Genomic DNA, 24973 nt, shown 5'->3' on the forward strand with positions numbered 1-24973 from the left:
AGTGACATAACGCCTAGCCAGTGACCTATAACCACCGAATAAACGGCCGAGTAAACGAAGTGTGCAATACTGGACGAGCATTTAATGAACCATTTTCTTCTCCATGCTTCGTGTTTTGTTGTCGTTGTTGTTGATGTCCCTGCTTTGCGTCTATTGTTCCGCTAGATGTTGTCTTTTGTAGTCTCCAAGCAGAGGTTAGGCTCCGGCTGTTTTTTTCAACGTTTTTTTAATAGTCGTTTTTATCGGGCTTTCTATTTTTTCATTTTTGTTGTTGCTGTGTCCAACCACACAGCAAAAAAAAAAAGACAAATAGAAAGCCCGATAAAAACGACTAAAAAAACGTTGAATGTGTTGTTGCTGTGTCCAACCACACAGCAAAAAAAAAAGACAAATAGAAAGCCCGATAAAAACGACTAAAAAACAGCCGGAGCCTAACCTCTGCTTGGAGCGTAGGTCTTTTGGTGCTTAGCCGTTTCATGGTGCTTCATTGATATTGAATTTTCTCTGGTGCTTCTCCTCTGGCACTCTGCACATTCGTGTTTCTGGGCTATTGCTTAGTTCTCCGCATCAAATCTTGATCAGTAAATAACTTGATCAGGTTGGCAATTATTCATTTCGTAAGGTCCTTTAGGCACAACCAGGGAGTACTTACTTCCAACGTTTCGACGTCTATCAGACAAAAAGCCATCATCAGGGTAGAATGAGTAGTTTCCAGTCATTCTGATGGTGTCTGATAGACATCGAACCGTTGGAAGTAAGTACTCCTCGGTTGTGCCCGTTTTAATGGGTCCCCGGTAAAAGAACCTTTAATATCAAATCTTTATGTTGCTTCAGTGTATTTGGACAGCGCCTAGCTGGTACATCTGCTTTTTCCCCATGCCCGCCCGAGGTGTCAACGGTGACATAACACCTGACCAGTGACCTGTAACCACCGAATAAACCACCGAGCGAGCGAAGTGTACAAGTATTCAAGATTATCAAGGGACTAGAAGGGATAGACAGAACTACGCTCTTCACACCATTACAAACACCTTACAACACCAGGGGACACCATCTGAGACTGTCAATACCCAGTACCAAGCTGGAAATCCGGAGAAGATCTTTCCCTGTAAGAGTCGTAAAAGCCTGGAATAAACTTCCGTCTGAGGTAGTTACCCAGACCACAGTGAACAGTTTCAAGAGTAAGATTGACGGATACATAGAGGCCGAGATCGTCGGAGGAGCGGCAGTGGGCTACCAGCCTTCCAGCTCCTGACTGCAGAGACAAGCCACGGAGTCTCTGTGGTTCAGGTAAATTCAGGTTGACCGAGCATTACATGTATACACGGCACGACTTCCTGCTTTCTCCTTATTGCCTCTTGCTTCCCCCATGCTTTATGACGTTATGGCTATATAACCAATAGGAATGGAGAATTGCTATGTGATAGTATTTTTGAAATATGTTACATGTATCTTTGTACAAGCAAGGAGTTAATATTTAACCTCCTTGGTACAAGCTAATATCAATAAAATGAATGCCTACAAGATTATTTTAGGGGAAAACAATAATTCACCGTGAAAGTCAGAGACTAAGACAGTACGTTTCCAGAACGGTATGTGCATGCATGAGACTCCGGTAGCCTGGTATCCAGCCGTAATATAGCTCCCGAGTCTCTTCTCTCCTCTTTGCAAGAGACTCGGGAGCTATATTACGGCTGGATACCAGGCTAAGACTCCAGGCGATTGGCAATGATGATAAGGCCAACAACGACTAGAAACGGTTTAACCCTTGACCGGCATAGTACCTCAGTCGTTATGTTAGACTGCAGGTCGAGGAGTTCTTGACTTGTTAGCCACACGGGAACATAATTCACCATGGTATCTGCTGTATGTTTGGTCAACATTCGTTGCGGCATACGACAGAACTTAACGGAAACTACATGTATATACGGGATGTTATCCTTCTATGCGCGGGCACGACCTTACGAAGCTTATATGTTAACATTCCGGTGGCTATGATAGGGATATAAATGAGTAACCACAGACAATAGGTAATGTTTTATTGCTGTCGTCGGTGGTCAATAAACCAGGATTTGCAAAGAAAACAAGGAAACATTTACTCAAGCCCTGGCATAGTGTGTCCAGCTTATCTTCAAGCAGATGTTATGAGGTATAATCACTTTTTTGAATGCATTTGCTCCTCGCTAGTGTAGAAGACTCCTCCCAGCACACACACTATTGTTCTAGAAGGCCATATTAATCTCCAAATGGATGTTGGGATCAATACTTGCGACGTCGATTAAGGTCGGGCGGCCAGGTAAAAAGATACGCAAGGTTATTATCGCATTTTGTATCTGTGAACTGTATCTTTTCAACATGTCTTGTTGTAACTTGTACTTAGCCCGATGTGGCAAAAATGTGCAATAAAGGTCTTCATTCATACAAAAGTAACGTTACTGACGCTACTGGATAGGATGTGGAATTTCCTGCAAATTTGGGACGTTTTCTTCTTGCCAGACCGGTACAAACAGTCAGAGAGCGTGAAATCCAGAAAACGAGACAACCAGAAAACGGGATAGTCAGAAAACGGGACAGTCAGAAAACGAGACAGTGAGAAAACGGGACAGCCAGAAAACGGGACAGTCAGAAAACGAGACAGAGAGAAAATGGGACAGCCACTGAAAACGGGATAGTCAGAAAACGAGACAGAGAGAAAACGGGACAGTCAGAAAACGGGACAGTCAGGAAACGAGACAGCCAGAAAACGAGACAGAGAGAAAACGGGACAGTCAGAAACTGGGACAGTCAGCTACGGTTTTACACATCCCAACACCTGGCTTGGGGATTAGCCATGGTCAAACACGTATCGTCCGTTCCAGTATTACCTTACGGTGTACTGAGTTGACCCGACTGACCACACCCCTTGCCCCCGGTCTCTTCCGGAATTCTCAGATAACATAGTCCAAAGTAAAGTTATGTGGTCGTCACGCATTTACTACGGCACGCCAGGCATATTACGTTACACCTCACCGGATCAAACGCACCTGTGGAATAAAAATACATTCCCTTTCTATTGCAGTCCCCGTGTGTATATCATAACGTTGCGCCAAATGCTTAGCGTTAGATGTCACGAGCATTAACCTTGGTGTTATCTTAATAATCTATTTTTTTTGCACAGTGGAAGAAACAGGTGTGGACCGATTACCGCAACGATTACCGACCATGACCACCGTTGGTATTTCTTAACAAGCTGTTCCAGCAGTCAGAAACTGTATACCTGGTGTTGGCCGAGACTCTAACGGAACTACTCGGAAACTTGTTTGTCCATATGTAACATATAACACCGCCATTCAACGGACCATAAATGGGCGGGACCACACGTACAGCCTATCGTTTGCAAGTTTTTGGCGCGCATGTTTCTTGGGGAGGGGTACCGGTGTGTGAGTGAAGCGTTACAACGTTATCCTGAAATAACAACAACATAACCGTCGCGGTTGGCTACGTGCAACTTGTCACAGTGACTTAACGTAGAAACGACTTGTATCACACTACCATGGTATGTAGATGTTATTAAATAAAACATCGGCACTTCAAGTACAATTTGTACTTACAAAACATTACATTACACTTGCATTGCAGTCAGCTATTCCTTAGTACATGTGAAGGACACAGTCACGATTTTCATCCCTCACACGGAATCCCATAGACTATTAGCCTGAAGACAATGCATTATGTTGGACGGTATCGTGTTTCATGTGCTAGTTATGATCGTTCGAAATGAAGCAAGCAGACATGCATAGGCCGTGTTACTGTTAGGCACCGCTGTGCACCTGCATTTATAGCTGTAGGCGTTCCCCTTGCATAATGACACCATGAGTTCGTGTCCCCGCCACATTTGCTAACGGTGTGCCTTATTAGGCCTGACACTAAATAGCGATCACGCGACGACTAGAGTATAATTACTGCATACGTTAGAAGCCACCGGCATATTCTAGAACACACTCTTGTCGTACATACACCGGTACCAGTGACTACTATGTCTATGAAAATATATTCTGTCCGCCTCGGTAAAACGAGCAAACCGTCCACTACCGGTGACTCCCAGCTGCGGTTGGGGAGGAAGCACGTGTATCGTATACATGTTTGACTGGATCGTGCACATACACACCTGTTTCACCTTAACTATCAGCAAATAAATAGTACCGGGTATTAGAACTCACCTACGTCTGGTGAAGGTTTTTCGTGATGTTGGATCTGAGAACGCAGGAAGAAACCGTTGAGTTCGGGTGTTCTGCCCACCGGCACCGCCTGCTGTACTGCCAACCCACCTGTCGAATTCCAGACTTGTTTGCTGTTGCGGGTTACACTGGGGGCACACCCTTTCAGCAGGTTGGGAACCAAACGACGGGTTCCGCCCGTTGATGAATTGGGATAGTCCATTTCTTCGCGCCGGGGGTTCCTGGACATTCCAGAAATTAAACCCTACGAAACCTGGCGCCACTGCGTAATTGTCTCCCATCGCAGACACGCGAACACCATACATATAAACATAAGTGTAGCGGCACTGCGCGAAAGGTTACACTTTCATAGATTCTGTAGATCTAGACCGCGCGAAAGTACACACACCCCTACTTTGCGCGTTAACTGTTCCATAACAGACGTCGTGTTTACCTGTCTTCACCTTGACAACTATGACAACACGGGGTACTTTTGTTCTCGTTCCTTTTCTTCTCTCCGCGGATTTTGTGGACTAGATATCTGGGAAGACCGGGCCAGGGATGAGACTATGGTACGAGGGATGACATGGATCATCACAGACAAAAAGAATAAACGACAGGTGAAGCCTGACCTATTTTTGTGTGGTCGAACCTGAAATGATCTTTTGTAAGGTATAGTGCCATGTTTAGTGGGATGGAACGGAGAGAGTCCTGCCTATAGATAGTTACGTGAACCTCCCCTGGGAAATGAATCCTTTCTCTAGCGACCAACATATATCAAATGAGCGATTAAATGAGGATAATGGCGATCATGTTTGAAAAAAAAAACTCACATCACTAGCATAGTGTTCTTATATCATCTGTGAAATAATGAGAAGAAGAATTTGTGAAATGCTGCAGATTGATTACAAGAAAGAAGCTCAGATGCTGAAAAACGAGTTTGTTTCATGAAAACGGAAATTCGTCTCCTGTTTGTTTTGTGACAAATACACCGCATTAATACTTGTAAGGAAGTGACCTACAGGTTAAAGTGTCAGTTGCGTGACCGTTTGGGTTCCCCAGACAACACAACTAAACAATAGACACGCAGTTGACACGGTTTCACCTTGGTTTCACTGCCCATTGTGGATCATGGTGAAGACAACTGGCCCGGAAAATTTACAAAACACTGCGGTTGGTGTATTGCTTGTCTAATTGTTGTCTAAACTCCACGAAGAGTCATATCTATGTATCGTCAAATGCAGCTGCTGAGAATATGGAAGGTTATCATGAAATGACCCAAAAATTTTAATGAAAATAATACCACAATAGTGATAAATACGCCAAGTCTAACGTTTTATATGTAATACACCAAGACGTCCGAGTTCCTTGCATCGAAACATATAGCTGATATTTGCCATCGCTGTAGCTGGTATTTGCCATGAAATGCACCATGGTTAGGGGGTAGACACGGAATTTAAAGCTGGGTTCAAATCCCAGGTTGGCCCGAGTTCTGTGACCTTGGGACAGGCACTAGCACTAATTGCTACTAACTAACTGTCAGGTGAAAGTGAGGTGAGTACCTAGCTTCGGTCCCTTGGAAGTCCCGTGTTAGAGGAGAGTCGGCGAACCCATAAGGCTCGTTATCGAATAAAAGAGTAAAATCTCAAAACTTATAATCAATCCAGAGCTGATGTTGTTCAACCACAAACAAACAAACAAACTTAGAAACAAACAAACAACACCAAAACCAAGGACCACCACTTCAGCATAATGGCCTTACAAAAACACGACCTTCTTGATGAAAGTAATTGCTTTATGTTTAATGCAAAGGTATGTCGTACTGCTATGCAATGCAGGGGGGGGGGGGCGGCCGCGGTCCAATAGCCTGTTAAAATCAAAGCTATAGAGGCTATAAAGTTGTTGACCACTGTGTAAGGGGCCCGGCATTGGAAGGTAGAGTTCATCACTCTGCTCCGTTGCCCTTTATCTCGCCAACCTAAGTCAGATATCTAGTCAGTAGCTATGGTATGATTTACACCTGGGTGAAGTGAGGAAATAAGTCGTGCGAAGTCCCACATTGTCTAGTTGGAGATGTCAATCACATTGCAAACATCTGGAGCGGTCGGTTGTGTTATTTGAAATTTGTCAACCACCAATCACTGGGCTAAATGGTGAGATCATTGAACTTTCCAATGCAGATATTTCAATCCGTAAGTCTCACTAAGACTGAGGAGTGGTATGTGACTGCACAGTTTATAATAAAATATTGTCTTGTAATATTTCGACAACATTACTTCTAAATGCCAAACTAGCTCGAAAACGACTATAATAAGATTATTGACCTTTCTCGACGCCTTCTAAATCTTCAATTGTATTATATTGCCCAGTTTTAGATTCGGTCATTACTTATTACTAGTACCACTCTATACTCAGTCGTAAAGTAATGTACAACTTTATGACACAATTTTATGATAAGTTTCGGCTCGCCTCGAGACTCCCTTCCACGGCAAAACTACTTTTCTATACAAACTCCCTTCCTCGGCAAACTCTCTTTCCCGGCATTAAGTTAAGTAACCTCAGCTTACTTTAACTAGCGAACCAGCGCCATAAAAGCCAGCTCCGCTTGAAGTCTGTGAAGGGTGCTAAACAAAGCGGGCAGCACAACATGTCATGTAGTTATCAATCTAGTCGATCGTGGAATATGCGGGCTCTCTTGGTTCAGGGCTGTGGGATCTCTCCACCTATGGGGTGCTTGGATACCAGACTGTTTCCTGGGCTAGAACAGGCGCGAGCCCCGCTCGGTTCCAGGTCAACATGCCCCCGGGTCAATTTTACCACATCCCCCCGAGTTAGACGCTGGCCGGCAACAGGAGCTGGCTCGTGTAGGCCATGGAAACAGTCTCCAAGCTACACCCGCGTCAGTGTATACAGGCTTATAATTAATTTTACGTAGTTGGAGTAATTAGTCCCACCACCAAGTGCCAAAATTGACTGGGCGGCAGAGAGCCCCCACAGCGCCGAATCCAGTGTTCATGATGTAGACTATATGGAATTCGGTATACACACAACATCAACACAACACACTTATCTCTACAGATCACATCATTTCATAGTCCTGAAACTCTATCACTTGTCTGCTTACAGAAACTGATCTTGTCTTGGGGACATCCGAAGAGGATTAGCGTGCTTTCAAAACAAGTGTTCTGCACAATAAGCCGCATGAACGATTACAACACTGTTTCTGACCACAAACAATGGGTTAAGCACAGGTGTTTTCAGGAGAACAATGCGAGGTACCATGGCGACGACACGCCCTCAATAACCTCTGGGGCAATAATCATCCTTGATATGTTTAACCGATAATGAGGTAAAGCGGCCGACCTCAGACTGCGACGAAGCGTAACGGATTTTCGACAGCTAGTTCCACCTGATGAACAGAAGAAATTAAGAGGCATGTCCCTGACCTAAGCACTTAGGCAGGCAGGCAGTAGTCATTGCGTCCTCGCCACGTCTTGCGTTCTCAGTCAGGCATAACGGTAATCTCCAAGCACAATGGCGGTCAACCCTGGTCTCCAAGCAGACCCTACGGTGCCTTACGATATTATCAAAGCTAGCCAAGGAGTATAGCCAGCCAAAGGGAGTCAAAACGGGCACCGGTAAGCGTTGGAGGCTCCTCTTGCCGGCTATACTCCTTGGCCGGCTTTGGTACTATCTTATAGATGCCACCCGTGAAGGGAATCTGCTTGGAGATTAGGTCACCCTAGTTTTCTCGTTATATTCTTTTACATTTGTTAAGCTCCCCCATACACGGAGCCGCCGGCTTTAGGTACGCCCCCATCCGAAAGGACTAATGTAACCCCAAATCCAACTAGAAAGGCCGGTATTTGCTTAGGAGCAAATTCAGCTATTTTCACTCCGCTCTCCCCTTTATGCAAAAATGGACTTTTCCAAAATTGAACTTGAAAAATCCAATGTGAGTACTGTACGGTAATCAAACTTTTATTTCTTTATTACAACACGCACACAGCATGCTAATGTTTCACACATTAACAAAGCAAGCACCGTTTTACTTCAAGAAAAAAAAATTATGTCACAAACGGAAATTTTCTACAGATGCAACACGTTATGCGACCCTAAACGTTGGTATTACGTACCCACAGCAGACGATAGCGTGGTTATGATTAAAGTTTTCCTGCTTATTTACACAAGGCAAGGGCAATTACTGCACTTCTTTAAGGTTGTCACAAGCATAACTAATCTTCATACAAGCAGACCTCTCCAAACAAACTGTACTACACTTTTAACTCTTTACCAAGATATGCTTATTAGCCGTTTCTTGCGAAGTGCAATTTAAAAAAAAATCCAATTGGATATCATGGCTGCACTGCAATTACATTACCATTACAAATACACATAAATTTATGCACATTGTATTCAGACAAAAAGGATCGCATTCTGTTTTTATACTTAGAGTTAATCAGCTAATACATTATATTGATGAACAAAGCTAATTAGCGACTGTATGTTTGCAGTGAGTCTGTTTTGCATATCTAAATGTTTTGCATGCTTTTTGTCTGAAAAAAGGATGCAGCAATTGCAGTTATTATACGTCTGTTATAAACTTAACGTCCCATTTATTTTCCACATAAACTAATCAGTTTATGATTATCTAATTATTCTGATTAACTGTTTGTAGTACAGTGCATTACTAAATTACACAGCATATACTATGACGTGGTGTCTAAAAAGTCATAAAAACTTATTCATGTCTGTCATGAAATACAATGTTTGAACTCATGGTTGGTATAATAATATCTCTAATTGTCACTTAGTTTAATAGTTACAATATTGTCCCAAATAGCCTAATCATACATAAAGCTGGTGTTTCTGTCACAGTAACACTTCTTGTAGGTGACTTTGCTATCCTCTCCTTGGTGTCTGTTGATGCCACCTTTGTAGCCAGTTGACTATTGTGTTCTCTGACAGGCCAGACTTTGTGGAATTAGTTGAGTTCGAGCACCCGACCAATAATGAATTTAGCACTGCAAAATTGACACTTTCTATCAAGGCACAACCCCACCAGTCTGCACAACAGTCCTGTTGGTGTTTCATCTTCATCCAGTAGAAAATAGAATAGAATACAATAATTAGTATTTCCTTTGTGTAATTTCATGTACTACCACCCAGAGTAAAAGGAAGATCCTTTTTGTTTGTTGATTAGAAAAAAAGCCATACCTGATTACATATATTCTTGTACAACCAACCTGAATGGACAATTCACAACATAGTGTAACGTTTGTACTAGTAGATTTGCCCTTGAAAATCTGTACTATCATATAACGTTACTATGGAAGAGAACTACTGTACACTTTTCACCGATAATTAGTAGAATCATATCATAATGTTTAATTAGTAGAATTGTAAGATATACTCTGTATTCTTTCTTTTTTCGTTGCAGTTTAAAGTTGGCCATACAAAATTGACTGTACTTTTTGTCGTGTCAATAAAGCTTGATGATACAGTACTAGCAAAGCGCAACAATATTCCATGCATGCGCTCCCACTTACCGCGGCATTCTGACGCTACGGTATCGCTTATCCAGACACTCTAAACGTGGGTAAATCAAACAAAAACTACACAATAACGACGACAAGTTGCCCAAATTTGTTACTGCGTTTGTGTATTGTTGCCAATTTTAAGATAAACAGTACAATTTTTCACTTACTTTTAACGGACTTCTTCCCGGCGACATATATGTACTCCCAGCCGCTAAGTTGAAAAACCCTTCCTCGTTGGCCGTACCCGAGCTGACCAATCAGGTCATCGCTTCCGCTAAGTGTCGGGCGCATATTGGTTCCCTTCTAAATTCAATTAGCCACAATGCACAGCTGCAGGTAAACAGCTTACGTCACGCGCGGAAACGTCCATAACCATATATGGTGCAACGGGGGCACGTGCAAACGTGACCATATATGGTTACACGCGCGAAACGCGAGCTCGGTGAAAATATGCGTAGATACCCCGCCAAATTGGCTTTTAAATGATTTTGAAGTGACGTTTGGCCAAAAATAATACCGGGGTCCTTTTAATAAGTATCTCACGCAGTATCATACCAACTTTCAAGTCATCTGGACGTAATACCTGGGCACGGGAGACATGAATATACAGCCGGGCCAGAAAATGACCTTAAAACATCCCTAAAATCATTGTAAAGGTATCTATCAAAAAAATGAGAAAAACGGGTCTGGGTATTGGCCCACTGTACCCTTGTGCCAAATTTCAGGCCATTTGGTCCAGGAACGACGGAGAGGAATCACTTTAAAGGTCGCGACAGGAGAAAGAAAGAAAGAAAGAAAGAAGAAACAGTATGAAAACAATATTTTCACTCGAAGCGTACCTACGGTACGCGGAGTGAAAATAATCAGGGCTAGAACCTCATTACGGGTTTGAAGCCTCTGCCAACATCGCGCGCTGCAACTAAAAGCTGACCAATTAACTTTTGGAACCGGCGTTCTGGGTACCGTGTGAAAAAGTAACGGTTGGGGCAAATGTTGTAATGAGCTTTTTGAAGTGACACCGTTTAACACAACTACACAACTATAAACTCAAAACGTTACCGTACATATGAACATCTAGTACAGTGTCAGACCGAACGGACCACATTCGTCAAATCCCTCTACTATGCATTCAAATGACAATCCTTGAAACTCTTCGCGGAGGTCTGTGTCCTTCGAACTCTTGTACAGGAATTGCAAAGGATCGAAACACAACAGGACAAGCTCTTCATTTTGTCATGTAAGGGATTTGTTTATCTATAACATATTTCTATTGAATTATCATTACAGTTCAGAAAGTGGTAGTCTCGTGAGTAACCACCCATGTGATGAAATGGAATAGCCGTTTAGTTCAAAGGTCAACAACTTGTTGGATCAGAGAAAAATCTACTTCCGGTAGATGCAATGGCGCTCTCTTATGTTGATAAGGAAAGTTAATGAATGACAGCAGTTTTTGGCTATGTAAACTAACCACCGTCTGGTCGATAAGTCATGGCAGAGCCAACTGTGGGAGACTATATCGTGCTAGGGAAACTGGGGAGTGGTGCTTTCGGCACGGTATTCCAGGGCCGTCACCGATGGCAGGGGTCGAGCGTGGCGCTGAAAAGGCTCAACTTCCAGAACTCAGAACAAATTGAGACCGCCAGACGAGAACTTCAACCGCTGCTAGCTCTCAAAAGTACTCCTCACTTCAACGTGGTCATGTTCTGGGAGTCCTTTGTGTACCAGGGGAGCCTGTGGCTGGTGCTCGAGTACTGTGACCTTGGTACGCTAAACGATTTCATTCTAGCAACCCCTCATAGCGCCGAACTGAACCTTCGCCTGATGACCAACATCACTGCCGCCGTGACCTTCCTACATGACCGAGAGGTCGTTCACCGCGACCTGAAACCAGAAAACATCCTCCTGTCCGGCACTGAAGAAAACCCGGTGGCGAAAGTTGGCGATTTTGGACTCGCTAAAGTGTGCGGCGACGCCTTTCCAAACATCTACACCGATTACTACATGTCTGACGCATGTGGGACTTATGTTTTCGTGGCTCCGGAGGTGATGGAGGGACACTACACCAAGAAGTGTGACATCTTTTCCATGGGGGTCATCTTCGCGGCCATGGTCACCCGGTCAACTAGAAAGGACGAAGAGGGTTCGGACATGCTCGTTGTGTTTGTGACCAAAAACGACATAGATATCACAATAGGAGAGGCGCTGCAACGGCATCCCGACAGGGAGGAAGAAATATCGCAGTGTCTCGCGGAAGCTATGTTAGAGAACTCTGACAACGGGGCCTTAGTAGATGTCTGTCTTCGATTGATACGTCGTGACTACCACGCGCGACCTCCAGCATCCGAAGTGCACGAGGAGTTGAAGCAATTACAACGTGGTGCCGGTAGCCAAGACCATTTCGGACGTCGACGAGACCCGCCATTCCTCAGAGCTCTACAAGCACAACCGAGTCCTCAATCAAACTCGTACCCGGCAAATCCGCCATTCCAGAGGGCGGAAAGACTTCAAATTCAAATTCACCGAGGAAGACATGGAAGAAATCCGATATTTCGAAGAGCCATTCGTGGACAGAGAAGAGGGAGACAAGCAAGAGGAAGAGGCGCAGGTCCCGTTCTAAGAAACCGATCGCCTCTCCTCAGAGTCAGAGGTGACACAACTCAAGAAAGGCCCGAAGCAACTAACGGAGAGAATAGAGGCGCAGGTCCCGTTCTAAGAAATCGATCGCCTCTTTTTAGAGGCGACACAAGTCAAGAAAGACCCGAAGCAACTACCGGGCAGTACAGAGGCGCCTTGGGCCCTCGTCGGACACCTCGTCGGGGACGCGTACGGTTGCGGGGCGCTCCGTTGCGAGGCCGGAGACGGCCGCGTCTCCGTCGACCCGCTGGAAGGATAAGACAGATCAGTAGAAACTTTCCTGGGGGTATGCAGGGGCTCTACCGAGCCATGAGGAGACGAGACGAGAACAGTGCCGCGAGGGTCATCGGCCAAATCCTCGGCTCAAATGCCTAACTAGACAATTTTACTATCCTCACTTTCTGTTATACTAATTATGTATTTGTGTTACGTTTATGAGATGAAATAATTGATGATAATTTCATTTCAGAAAGAATTTACGATGCAGTGGCAATTGGAACATAGTGAGAAGGTTCATATGCTTTGTTTTTGTTTAATATCAAGAAGGTTCATCTGTGAAAAATTAGTCCTCATGAAGTCCTCTTCTAATGAACTAGTACGCAGATACGATAAGACAAAATGGTACAGTAAGTCTCTTAAGACAAAAGCAGTACAGGATTAGTTATTGGCATTGCTACATGTTGTATATCGGTACATTGTATTTGCCGTGACACAACGTAATGTTCTCCAGAGCATCGATCTAACGTCGGTCTGTATAAAACGCAGTATGATAAAAACCCGACGTTTGAAATTATATTTTCTCATGTTTAAATCTGTTACCATTTTTTCAAAGTAAAAAAATGCTTTGCAATTGTTGCCAACACGTGCTATATTCAATGCACTGTACAGCTGTTGTGCAATAAAGTTTGCTTGTCTCGAGTCGAGACGACTGCCCATGTGTCCCTGTCGCTCATCGCTCATCCTATAGTTTATTCGTATGATGTACACTCATGTCATGTACGCAGGGCTTAGTGAAAACCGCCATCTTGGTAACATGTAAATAAACAGCATGAAATGACATGGCCTAACCTTGCGGCGGTCCCAGTCGCTGCTGACTGCCAATGCAAGTGCCCCGTCGAACGCAGCCGGTCCGGGTTATGCAAAGCGGCGATGGTCGCCCTTGAACTGCGGTCTTCCTATCTTTACTGTGGGTGTGAGGGAAGTTCTACACTGCGCGTGTCCTAATGCGTGTCCTAGATAGATAATACGGCTACGGGACCGGTGAGGTGAGGTGTCTGTCGTGATTATTCCAGAATGACCTCATGTAGTACACGTCTGATTCGTTAAGATTTGAGATATAATGTTAATATTAAGATTACAAACTGTCATTTGCTGATTCAAGGCAGTGGTGTACATGTGACTCCTGTATACATGTATGGTAAGTAGGTCATGACCCGTCTGACCCCGGTAGGCCAGCCCCCCGGCAAAAGTAGGTCAGTCAGATCAGGCTCTGTCTGTCTATCATGTCCTTCACCTTCAAAAGTCACGCGCAGGCCAGGCAGACGGGTTGCCTAACCCACCCTGTCTGCATAACATTGGCTTCCGAGACAGATGGATGCCAACAACAAAGGTGCAGCCTACACTTATGTTTACACTCTGTTACTATATCTATTTGTCAACCAGAATATTTAAACTGTCACCACCATCTCATATCAGATAGATCGATAGGTACGTAGAACGACGACAGAGCTTTGTATCCTAACTTTCTTGACAACAACAATTCTTTGAGATTAGCTCTGATTCAGGCGTTGAAAGGGGATGTAGTGAATCATTTCGGACGGTGACATAGAGTGAGCAGTTCTGTGCATGAGGGAACTTCGAATTCATGGATAATTTGTTAAAAACCTCTGCACATGAAAGGTCCCCAAATGCGTGTAGAGCAGGGGTGACCTGGTGTACTAGGCCAAAAATACAAGCCACAGCGAAGCCGTCTTATGCTGTTAGATGATAAAAGATAAAAAGGAATCAGTCTTCCCTTCAGTCGATGAGAAGAAAAGATTGAAGAAGAAACAATTTTATTGGCCCTGTGTATCTAATGATCTTCTGTCGGATAGGTTAGTTCACTTTTGTTTATCATGCATCAATAAAGCCATTTCAAATTCGAAAACTTCCGTTAAATATACTGTCTATCTTGTACTGACCCCCTATTTTCTTTTTCCCAAATGTGACTTAATGGAGAGTGCAACTCTGAGGTATGTACTACTCTAATAAGGTACAAAAAAGAACACATTTGTATCCGGATCCACCCCGCTACATCTATCTTCTGTTCTGCTCTCATAGCTACTGGGAGGAAGATGGCTGTTTGTTATTTCGATTAAATATAAGTCCCTTTAACAACATTGATGCATTTCTTCGTATTCAATGATGCAGATCGGGTTACCAGGGTGTAATTGAGAACAGTAGTACATGTATAAATAATTTGGTGACCTAAATGTCAGAGCGGCAAAGGGAACATACAGATAGTTACAGATGCGAACACTCATCACATCATACAAAAACAAAACTCTGTTATTATAGCATAGTGTTAAATGCCGAAAATTCCATTCTTGCGACATTTGGCAGCTACGTTAAGTTGAACATTATCAGACGTAAGCCATGAACATTAGTGTCTTATTATATAATTTATGAGAAAATGCTACAATATCTTTCTTTGTCAAGACTTTCATATTTTGAGCACATTTTTATTTAGTTAAAGAAGATGATTAGCTGAAATCTCTTCTTCAAATGAGGACTTCATTTGTAACGTTATGATCAATGAGAAACATTTACAATATGCTACTCATCCCAAGAGATCGCCTTTTTTGTTAGCAGCAATGCCCTACAAACATCCATTGCGTAAAACAATCTTAATAGACTTAATACATACAGCCAGGCGAATGAATAGTAATATACTAAAACACACATGCAACAAGAATCATTGATACTCATAAACAATACCGTCGCTATGACAATAGTTTTTATTGCCACACTTATTGTCTTTGTTTAATGTCAAGAATATTCAGAAGAAGAAAAGAAAATGCAGAAGAAAAAAATTATCTTCATGAAGTTCTCTTCTAAAACGCAGCTATGATAAGACACAATGGACTCAATACGAATAAGTCTCTAAAGAGGACAGTACAGGATTTGTTATGTCAATCTTACAGGTTGCACATCGGTACATGTATCTGCGGTAACACAGCATCAGTAATGCTCTCCAGAGCTTCGATCTAACGTTTGTCTTTGATAAAGCACAGTATGATAAAAATCCGACGTTTGTAGTTATATTTTCACATGTTTGAAACGGACTATATTTTTCGAGTAAGAAACTACTTGCAATTATTGCCAACAAGTGTCATTACATTGTACAGCTGTTGTGCGATAAAGTTTGCTTGCTTACTTTCTTGAGTCCAGCCGGTCTCGAGTCGAGATGACTGCCCATGTGTCCCTGTCGCTCATCATATAGTTTATCCGTATGACAAATTGCAGTGTGATATGGAAAAATAGATTCGCCGACATTTGTGTCGCGTCTCACGTTTGGCGCATGGCATCTTAAATATCGCATAGTGACAAGGGGAACAGCTAGTAGGCTGTGATCGAAAATAAAAATTACAACATCAGCTAAACGTCATGAATGCGCCATGGAACATTCCAATATCATGACACAAATATGACAGTCTCAATCTTGGGAAATGTTAGAAAATATAACTATATATGCATCATGGTCCAAATTTGTATTTGAACAAAGTACAAAAATGTTTGTAATTGCGTTTGTTGGTTGTATATCTAGTATACAGGGCAGGGAAATGCATGTACGCGGCGTGCGCGCGCTGTTGCGTAAGCCGTAACAGTGACAAGGACGCAGCCAGTGCAAAGAAATGAATTTATTTATGGTGAGAATACCGTGCATATTCGTCTCTGTGATTCAACAATATGACGGGTGAAAAGATTACATACTCTTGGTCAAGTCAGGGATGTAAAAGTAACCTTGTTTTATCGAAATGTCAACACAGCGCGGAAGATTTGCCAGAGAAATGGATCTCAGAAGCTAACGAAGCCGTACTTCCTGGCGGAAGTTATAAGAACTGCACGCACCTGTCAACTCCGCTTGTCGTGACACTAAAAGAGGAAACTGTCCTCGATACTGGCCTGTCTCGGGAAGTAAGCTAAAGGTCACTGCATCATTACATAATTTCGTGTATCAAAACATTGGTTACCACCGAAACTATGTGTTTTCATTCTTCATCTACTTCTTTACTCTACTCTACTCTACTCCCCTCTACTCTACCCTACTCTACTCTACTCTACTCTTTAATGTTGCAGTAACATGCTTTATTTAAATTTTCAACAATAACCTCCTCGCTTTCACTGTGGTTTCACGGCGACCTGTATTTTTACTTACGTGTGGCCGCTGGTATCATCATCTTCTATAGGCGAAAAAACAGGTTGGATCGAAAGATTCCCACATTCTACTTCTCAGACAGCCTAGCTCATCAAGTGATATTTCCAAAAATCACAACATAGTCAAATTTGATGCCAATTCTAATGGTAACAGAAAATAATTCTAATCGACATGTGACTTCTAACTAGCTTAACACTTCAACAAAACTGTTAACGATTTTGGAGGGGTTACTTTTAGGGCGTTGCCGGTTGAATGTAGTGCGGCAGCTAGAACATAATGAGAGGGTAATGAGAGGGTCAGACTCACACAAACATTTAGGTGTGGGATATTATTATGATGGCCTTAGATTCGCATCCAAATGACATCGATCGTTTTAACTTGAATTACTTGGATTTTAAAAGCTCACTCCAACTGTTAGAATACTGTGTTAGAGAAACAATGAATGGAATGTTGCAATTGAGTCATCCCAAAAACTCGAATAAGTATATGGAAAACAGTCAGTGAGACGAAATGTCGGACTCCAAGACATGGTGTCCTTGAAAACTTCGGAAGATAAGTTACCAAGTCCAATATTCCCAGTATTTTTTATGACATCAAACGTACCTTGTTTATTTATTTCAATCTAAAAGAAATCCGACAGACAGGAACGTAATAGTTTACAAGCATACTATAGTAGGCTCTTATGAAAAGTAAACAAACCAGTTACAAAGGGCATAACATAATACGATACCTGACACTTGATGATCCTAGATGGCCACGGTAGATAATGTTACGACGTCTGTGCCCTTCGGACAATGTCGGTGAGCAATGAGTATTTGTAGATATCCAACGTCGGTTCAAGAGGAGACAACTTCCTTCTTTTTGTTGTCTGGTGAGGTTGAAGCTATTTATTTGTTCTGTAGGACGAATATTTAGGGTGCGGCCGAGTTAAAGGTCAGAGGTGAATCATGGGAAATCTCAAATTCCCGCGCTTTTTCCTGGATTGCTACACGCATGCGCGTGGCGAAATTCAAAATCAAAATGGCCGCCGGTCGGCTGAAATCCTAGCGGTTTTCCAAAAATTTCTAGCTCTATTTTCTTTCTCAGTTGACCATTGTAGACAGCCGGCATGTCTCAGGAAGGCGGATCGTTTCGCGTAGTCTTTCTAGTCGACACCAGCCCCAGAAAGGACTGTGCTGCCGAAGAGGAGAGGGTTTCCAACGCGCTCAACCTGTCCGCCTTGAAGATTTTGTCCCACTTCGCAAACAAAAATGGACAGACGAAGGAGAACATTCTTTGGGGTTACAAATTCTTCAACTCCTCGAAAGTAAAAGCTCCGAGAGATCGCTTCAACTTTCGTCAGTTCGACAGCAAGCTTTTTGAAGCGTTCGAGGCCGAAGTCAGCGGACGTTTAGAGCCACCATGGTCTGGGAAGGAAAACGAAGTAAGCGAGAGGAGCGAGCCAGGGGCGACGAAACTGTTTTCCTCAGCCGAAACATTTCGGACCGCCTTGTCCGAGATCACTTACGAATTCAACTGGGATATGCCGGACATAAGTTCTCCCTGTAAACCCGTTCGACATGCTGCGACTCGTATCAAACTCCGTGGAAAGTCGGGAGCTAGAACTCCACAACTAAACACGATCATGTCCACGATCTCAAGAAACTTTGTGTTTGTCTTGTCTCCCTGCCCTACGACGTCTGAAGATCTTGTTGAGTTCGTGGGGAGTACAAGGAAAGATGGACTGGGTGTGGAAGCCGTCAGGACAGCGATGTTACCGCCGCATGTGTACAGACAGATGGCAGAAACATGCAGGATACGGCTATACTGGGTCGACTTGCAGTCTTTCAGGAATGAGCAACAGGTACTGCAGACTAAATTATTTTAGCAAGGACTTTATGTAGGCTGGGAAAGGAAGGCTCTCACGGTATATTTTTAAGTTCACGGTTGAGACGATCCTGTTGTACAGTAGTAACACAGTGTCATGATTTCACAGGTCATCACAAGAACATAAAAAGAAGAAAGCCTAATCAACATTTCAAGATTAACAGTGCCATAATTGAGGGCCCACACTCTGTAGCCTGGTATGGAATCCATCCTATATTCTAACTCCAGTTCACTCATCTGAGCACCTCTCGAGCAACATATTTTCCTGAAGTAGATCAAAATTTATATTATAATAGTACTGTAGCTATATCTGCCCCAGGGTCAGATCTTCTGAGTTAGTGCTGAAGGGGAGCAGTACTAGACCCTTGCCCTACCTCGCACTTTGCCCCAGCTGCCAAGAACAAGTAGCTGGCCCTTTATCTCCTAGAAGATTATCTAAAGAGGCAAAGACAGTATCCAAGGGCTAAACAGTGTTCCCGGTTGGATGCTGTTTAGTTTTGGATACTGTCTTTCAGTTTGTCCTCAGCAGATCTGCTTGGAGATAGTCGGCCCACTCAGTAATAATAATCCTTTAAAAGTAAAGTATGAAAACTTGTTTTGTTTTTTGGGCAGGTGGCGGACCAGATGGGAGTAGATCTGGTGGCACAGGTGCTGGAAGGACTGAATGGCTGCGTCATCCCTGGTAATGCACTCTTACAGCTGGGGAGTCATGTGACCAGCAGTGTCCAATCACTGCTTCCGATCAGTAAGACATCAAGGTATGAGCCACCTGTTCATTAATGATAGGCTGTGGTGCTTTTATCAAATAATAACAGATCATTAGGTACTAAATTACTGCTAAGTTAAGTATGCTGTTGGGTTGTACTGTATTGTTTATGAAGTCATCTAAGTATGATTTGTATGATTTTCTTCACATTTCATTTTACACAGGTCCATTACTAAGGATGGTGCTGCATTAGAAGTTCCTGACTTCCCCCTGACTTCATCTTCAGTACTGGAGTATTACACAGCCAGAAGCTGGGAGAGACAGGACATGGATGGTCACATATCTGCTGTGTTGTGCCATGGTAAGGTGTGAATTCAGATAGACGTGTATTGATTAACATGCAGAGATTTTCTAGGAAAATTAAGTACGAGGGCAATGCAAGGGAGCTAAGATTCAGTCAGGGGACCAAAGTTGGAACCTTCAACTTATTGGTTTCCATCCTGTTTATGAAAGCATTCTAGCTCCTAGTCTAACTTAGGCGAACTTCTTCGGGGAGACAACTTGCAGAGGTGGTATCACCTGTTTTGTCTCCCCACCATTTTTTATGGGAAGTACAATAAATAAATAAAACATTTCTTTCTTTCAAGGTGGAGACAGAAGGGTGTCATGTTCTCTTGAGCTGCAGCCAATGTTCCCACCACAAAGCAGGTCAGTATATGGTTTTCTACAGTCACATTCTATGGAAGTTTCTCCCACATGCATTGTTTTCAAGGACATTGTGTAAGGTTTGTCACAGTGCCATTTTTTTCTTTTCCCCATACAGGATACCAGCTGTAAGTTCCATCCTTTCCCAAGGTCCTAGCAAGACGGACCATCCTGTGCATGCATTATCCATTGAGTGGAATGGCAGTTCATCTCCACAGAATCTCACATGTAGTACAACATTACACATGGATCAAGGGGCATCTCAGGGCCAAAGGTCAGGTGTGAGAGGTCAAAGTGCAGCAGGATGTAGGAGAGGCCTGATGTTGATGGTAAGAGGCACCATAGAGCGAGGCTGCTTGCCGCTCAGCTGCTTCCATCCTACGCATGCCTACACCTGTGTCGTGCGCAACGAGGGTTTGAGGACATCGGCTGAGACAGAAGGGAGTAGTGTTACACTGGAGGACCTGTTACTGGTGCTGTCACGAGAAGGACTGTCTATGGTGGGTGAGAACATTGGAAACTTGTCGTTGATAAGAAAAATATCTGGGTATAAAAATCATTTCACATCATTCCGTATCATGTGACCAGTACACCAAGATTTGTATGATATCTGTGCCAAGATTATATATCATTTAACTTGTGTTAGTGACTGTTGTATGTACATTGGACTGATTGCAAATGGATTGATATCAAAGATTTGTAAAAGATTGCAAAAGAATTGTAAAAAAGAATTTTGAGAGAGTTTAAAGGATTTAATCTTAAGTTATGTTTGAATGATTGCAATTGAGTGGAGTCTTCTTTACTATGTATATTTACTCACATATTCGTCACTATTCTAAAAGTATTGTATTACTTTTCTGCTTTTCCCTTATTGTTACTCTACTGTATTTATTGTTCTGACAGTAGTTCATACACCAGGGTGCTGCCAGTTTCGCTAAGATTTGTCCTGTGTTTTCTCCTAGGTTGTAGACTTCCATGATCCATCAGCGTACGTGCCTGTAACAGGAGTCCTACAGCCGCTGACTGCTGCCTCCGCCACGCTGACCGTAGTACGCTCTGACATGCTTCTCACGCTTGAGAAGGTTATCGCTTTCCCCAAAGTCAGTGAGGAGTCCAGCAAGGCAGATCATGTGGACACGTTTGTGAAAAGATGTGTATCACATTTCTTGAAGAAAAATGGACAAGAAGAGACAGAAGATCACACAGTGGCAGGTAAGTTGACATCAAATATCTTTCAGTAAATGGTAGATGTCTGTCTTTGTTTTTGGCATGTAAGGCCATACCAAATTTATGGTTACATTGCAAAAAAGAAAATTATACTATTCTATGTTTCAGTAGCCTTGGTACCTTTCTAGAATTTCAGCAATAATATGGATGTAAAACTTGATCACTAGTAGCAGTGACACTTACAACTTACCAATGCCTTGTTTTTAATACATTGTGGTTGTCCTTTTTTTTTGTAGACACTGCAATGTCATCTGGCAGTTCTGCATTGTTGGACTCCAGCTTGACAAGGTTCAGGCTGAGAACACTGGAACCCTGGTACAAAACCTCATCCAACTCTGGCACTAGTACCTCATTCATTCAAAAACTGTCCAGGTATGGAATTTTTGGTTTGTTTGTACACATAACCAGTTAAATCATGTATGTATGTAAGTACAAGCTGCATAAGACCAAACTGGTAAGTAGTGCTTTCATTCACACACATGGGACTTCTGCTTTAAGTGCAGTCAGAAAGGACTGTCCTACCTGAAGTTCAGTGCTGATTTTAACCTGAGTCAAGTGAGAAAATTACTGTTAAGTACATGTACCTGTCCTAAGAGCATAACACTGGGATCTGTTAGGGATTCTATGTTGACAACCCTGACCACAAGGCCATAATGACACCAAAACTTTAAGTTAAACCTGCCTAACTGTAATACTGTATATAGTCTATTGGTGTCAAGCGTTTTACTTGTCTAACTCCATGTCTTCACTGATTATTACAGTCATAATGACTCATGTGTAACTTTTTTTTCACATCTTGCCATCAGTATTCCAGAGGATGTGCCTGATGAGGAAGTACAAGAACCACAACTCTTAGAGCTTCTACATAAATTCTACACCAACCAACTCATTGGTGGGGCCAAACCTCAGGAAAAGGGTAGGTTGTATCGGTACTATTCTTACAACTCAAAAACACATGTAGATAAGCAAAGTTCTGTTTATTTAGGGGCAGACCTGTAATTGTTTGTATTGGCTTTAGAGAAAATATGAAAATATAGGGCATGTGCTTTGCCACCATACTGGTATTTCAATGGCTCAAGTGTTCACAAGTGTACAATACAGCAATTTTGTGTTTAATTCTATTGTGAAAGTATTCTTTTGGTGTTGTCTTCCTTCAGCTATACATGAAAAAGGTCTGAAGATCTTTATAAAGATGTCCAAAAAATTTTGAGCCATGATTCACTGAAATACAGATAGTAACATCAACACGATAATAGACACATCAATGGCACCACATGGAAATACTCTCTATGTAGCTTCTACTTGTGATGCATCACAATGTCTAAAAACGTATTTTCTGTCATTGATTGACACTGTACTTTTGATTGGTGTGCAGGAAAAGTAGGAAAAGATGTAAGCAGTAAGGAAGAGAAGCCAGCAGACCCCAGTAGTGTGGTGAGCCGTCGGAGCAAGCGGCTGCTGGCCAGGATACCCAGCTTCTCAGACAGCCTGTCTGCAAGGGCCAAGCAGATTGTTGGTCTGAGTTACAAGGTAAACAGAAGTTTCAGTTCCAAAGCAAGGTACTAGAAGTCGCAGATCTATATGTTTTTTTTTTTTTTAAGTTACCCAACTGAAAACAATATACATTGTGTATTGAAAAAGGTCCCACTGCAGCACCAAAGGAAGCCACCTGGAGGTCTACAAGCGACTTTGGCCATTCTTTTTACCAACATCTGCCAACAGACCAAATATCATAAGATCCATTGACAACTTCTCAAGTTATTGTATCTAATCTGTGTACCGAAACAGAATGCAATACCATATTAAAGCGCTGCCCCGTAGGAGTTGCAAAAAGTTTTGTTGGGTTCCTAAATGTTGATTTGTGTTGAGGTGTTGTTTCTCCTTGTTATCATGTATATAGCACTCATGTAATGTATAGCAATGGGGACTGAGTATAACGTTACATGTAAGTTTTTTTATCATGATATAACTTGGAAGACTTTTTTCTCTGTTTTTGTCCTTTAAGAAACATGAAGAACAGAAAACCAAGCCGAAGGAGGAGGAGACAGCTGAGTCCCAGCTGGACAGAGAGAAACACAGGATCGTGGAGGAGAGGAAAGAGGTCATGAGGAATGTGGCCATACCTACAGGTAAGCAATCAAACTTCAGACTGAGGAGGCAGCACAAAGCTTTTTCTAAGCTAGTAGTGCGATATGACTTTGTTTCGGCTTGCATATTTCAGCTTAAGTTGCCCGGCACCCATCTGCATGTCATACTCATAGTCATAGACCTGGGCCACACATAGGTGCAAGCACTACAGCAGGGGGCTAGTCCACTACTAGTGTTGTGTGTTTAGCTTCCGTACTCTTCCTCTCAGCAAGCACACCGGGACCCCCCCTACTCTCCTTGATAAGTGTGTAGGGCTCTTTTACGGTACATAGTCATTTCAGTTAAGCTTTCAACCCTGGAAAAAAAAGAGTTTTTGTGTGGCCCTAGATTGTTTTTTATGAATGAAGTTGCTGCAGAAGCATTTGAATTTGAGTTTTGTCAATTCATGGGGGACAGGAGGTTTTCACGCTTTTTGAATTTATGATTGAAACAATAAACAGTACTACAGTAGTAATACATTAGAAACACATACTTGTGATGAATTCGTGGTCGATAATTGACAAAAATAAGACACCGAAAACTGTTTACAGTAGTGTCAGTAGACCTTTTCACAGGTAGCATACACACACACACACACACACACATACACCACAACCAATATTACATTTTATGATATGTAGTGAAACATCTACATATAAATGGGAACAATTGTTTAACATGTTTGAATTTCTGTTGCAGATTTTACTGATGAGGACAGCCTGATTTCACAGCTGAAAGAAAACTACAAACAATGGCTGGAAGAGGTTAGTAAAAACATTGGTATGAAAGTTTCTGTCACTCATTCACTATTTTGTTTGAGAACTCAGCTATCAAATGTGTGTTTTATTTTTTATCTTGTTGTTTTGTAGGATAAACCGTTGCTGCAGTTTGTGCAAAGTTCTGTACAGGTGGCGCTTCACTACGTGAAGTCACAGGGTACAGACGATCCAGAGGTGAGGGTCTCTTATATCTCTTGTCATGAAAAGTATCATGTAACCAGATGTGTCTGTTACCCATCTCTCCATCCTAGGATGGAAATTTGCTTCTGAGGATGGAAAAATATTCCACCCCTCTTGTTAAAAAATCTTAACTTCATGACATGAGCTGAAGACAGATTAATTATTATAAAACAACGAAAATAAACAACTTGGGCTCCCAAACAATGAGTGGAATGGAAGAAAATCAAAAGCTGGAGACAGACCTGAATGTAACGAACTTCAGCTAGTCTTACATAATGGCATTGTGGCTAGGGATGTTGACTTAGAATGTCAGTCTCTGCACACTCTACATTGTCTGTATAGACTGACTGACAGTGACAGTATGAGTGAAATGAATGTTGTGTCCTTACTGTTTTCTTTACTGTTTTCAAGACGTACACCAGGCAGCTGTTAGAAGACAAGTTCCTGTCCAAAGCCAAGGCCATTAGAGACAAGTATAAGAACACCAGTGACCAGGCTGAAGTACAGATGAAGATTAGAGAGTGAGTAGTTATCTCCAAGAGTCCAGAAACAACACTCTGCCCTCTGATACTAATGTAGTATGGTACAGCTGCATG

General features: G+C 42.6%; 4 protein-coding genes across 10 annotated transcripts in view; 2 read left to right on the forward strand and 2 right to left on the reverse strand.

Moving 5' to 3' along the window:
* The window catches only part of LOC118409704 (sphingolipid 10-desaturase-like), a 28466-nt gene extending 10810 nt beyond the window's left edge, over positions 1-17656 (reverse strand). Inside the window, exon 1 of one of the 5 annotated variants that reach the window (XM_035810952.1) lies at positions 17518-17656. Coding sequence is in view for 3 of the 5 variants with exons in the window: in XM_035810948.1 (XP_035666841.1) it covers positions 4204-4498 (295 nt within the window). In the remaining 2 variants the exon portion in view is untranslated. Of the gene's footprint in view, positions 1-4199; positions 4514-7320; positions 7421-13438; positions 13603-17517 lie in introns of those variants that run through there. The other 4 variants (XM_035810953.1, XM_035810951.1, XM_035810948.1 and 1 more) reach the window with 4 other exon arrangements.
* LOC118409729 (3-oxoacyl-[acyl-carrier-protein] reductase FabG-like) overlaps positions 1-24973 on the reverse strand; it is an 876245-nt gene that overhangs the window by 357517 nt on the left and 493755 nt on the right. The window lies entirely within an intron of this gene.
* On the forward strand, positions 11035-13309 carry LOC118409711 (serine/threonine-protein kinase PDIK1L-like). The gene has a single exon (XM_035810968.1). It carries the CDS (start codon positions 11225-11227, stop codon positions 12743-12745), a length of 1521 nt encoding a protein of 506 aa, XP_035666861.1. The 5' UTR covers positions 11035-11224; the 3' UTR covers positions 12746-13309.
* Positions 17759-24924, forward strand: LOC118409690 (treslin-like). 3 transcript variants are annotated; one of them, XM_035810919.1, is made up of 13 exons: positions 17759-18630; positions 19266-19411; positions 19584-19720; positions 20007-20067; positions 20183-20564; positions 21027-21276; positions 21528-21663; positions 22098-22207; positions 22667-22821; positions 23297-23420; positions 24118-24182; positions 24288-24371; positions 24789-24924. In XM_035810919.1, the coding sequence occupies exons 1-13, from the start codon at positions 17896-17898 to the stop codon at positions 24900-24902; spliced, it is 2499 nt and encodes an 832-aa protein (XP_035666812.1). In that variant the 5' UTR covers positions 17759-17895; the 3' UTR covers positions 24903-24924. The 3 variants fall into 3 exon arrangements, with proteins under 3 accessions (XP_035666812.1, XP_035666814.1, XP_035666815.1); XM_035810921.1 differs by having other exon boundaries at positions 22673-22821; XM_035810922.1 differs by having other exon boundaries at positions 22676-22821.

The sequence above is a fragment of the Branchiostoma floridae genome, chromosome 2 (assembly GCF_000003815.2).
Source record: "Branchiostoma floridae strain S238N-H82 chromosome 2, Bfl_VNyyK, whole genome shotgun sequence".
NCBI classification, from domain to species: domain Eukaryota; kingdom Metazoa; phylum Chordata; class Leptocardii; order Amphioxiformes; family Branchiostomatidae; genus Branchiostoma; species Branchiostoma floridae.

Bases quoted from the DNA above. Each gene is read 5' to 3' on its own strand.
- LOC118409711 (XM_035810968.1), top strand. From the start codon at position 11,225: ATGGCAGAGCCAACTGTGGGAGACTATATCGTGCTAGGGAAACTGGGG.
- LOC118409690 (XM_035810919.1), top strand. From the start codon at position 17,896: ATGTCTCAGGAAGGCGGATCGTTTCGCGTAGTCTTTCTAGTCGACACC. The intron at 20,068-20,182 runs GTCAGTATATGG...TTCCCCATACAG, and splicing joins ATGTTCCCACCACAAAGCAG to GATACCAGCTGTAAGTTCCA. The intron at 24,183-24,287 runs GTTAGTAAAAAC...GTTGTTTTGTAG, and splicing joins ACAAACAATGGCTGGAAGAG to GATAAACCGTTGCTGCAGTT.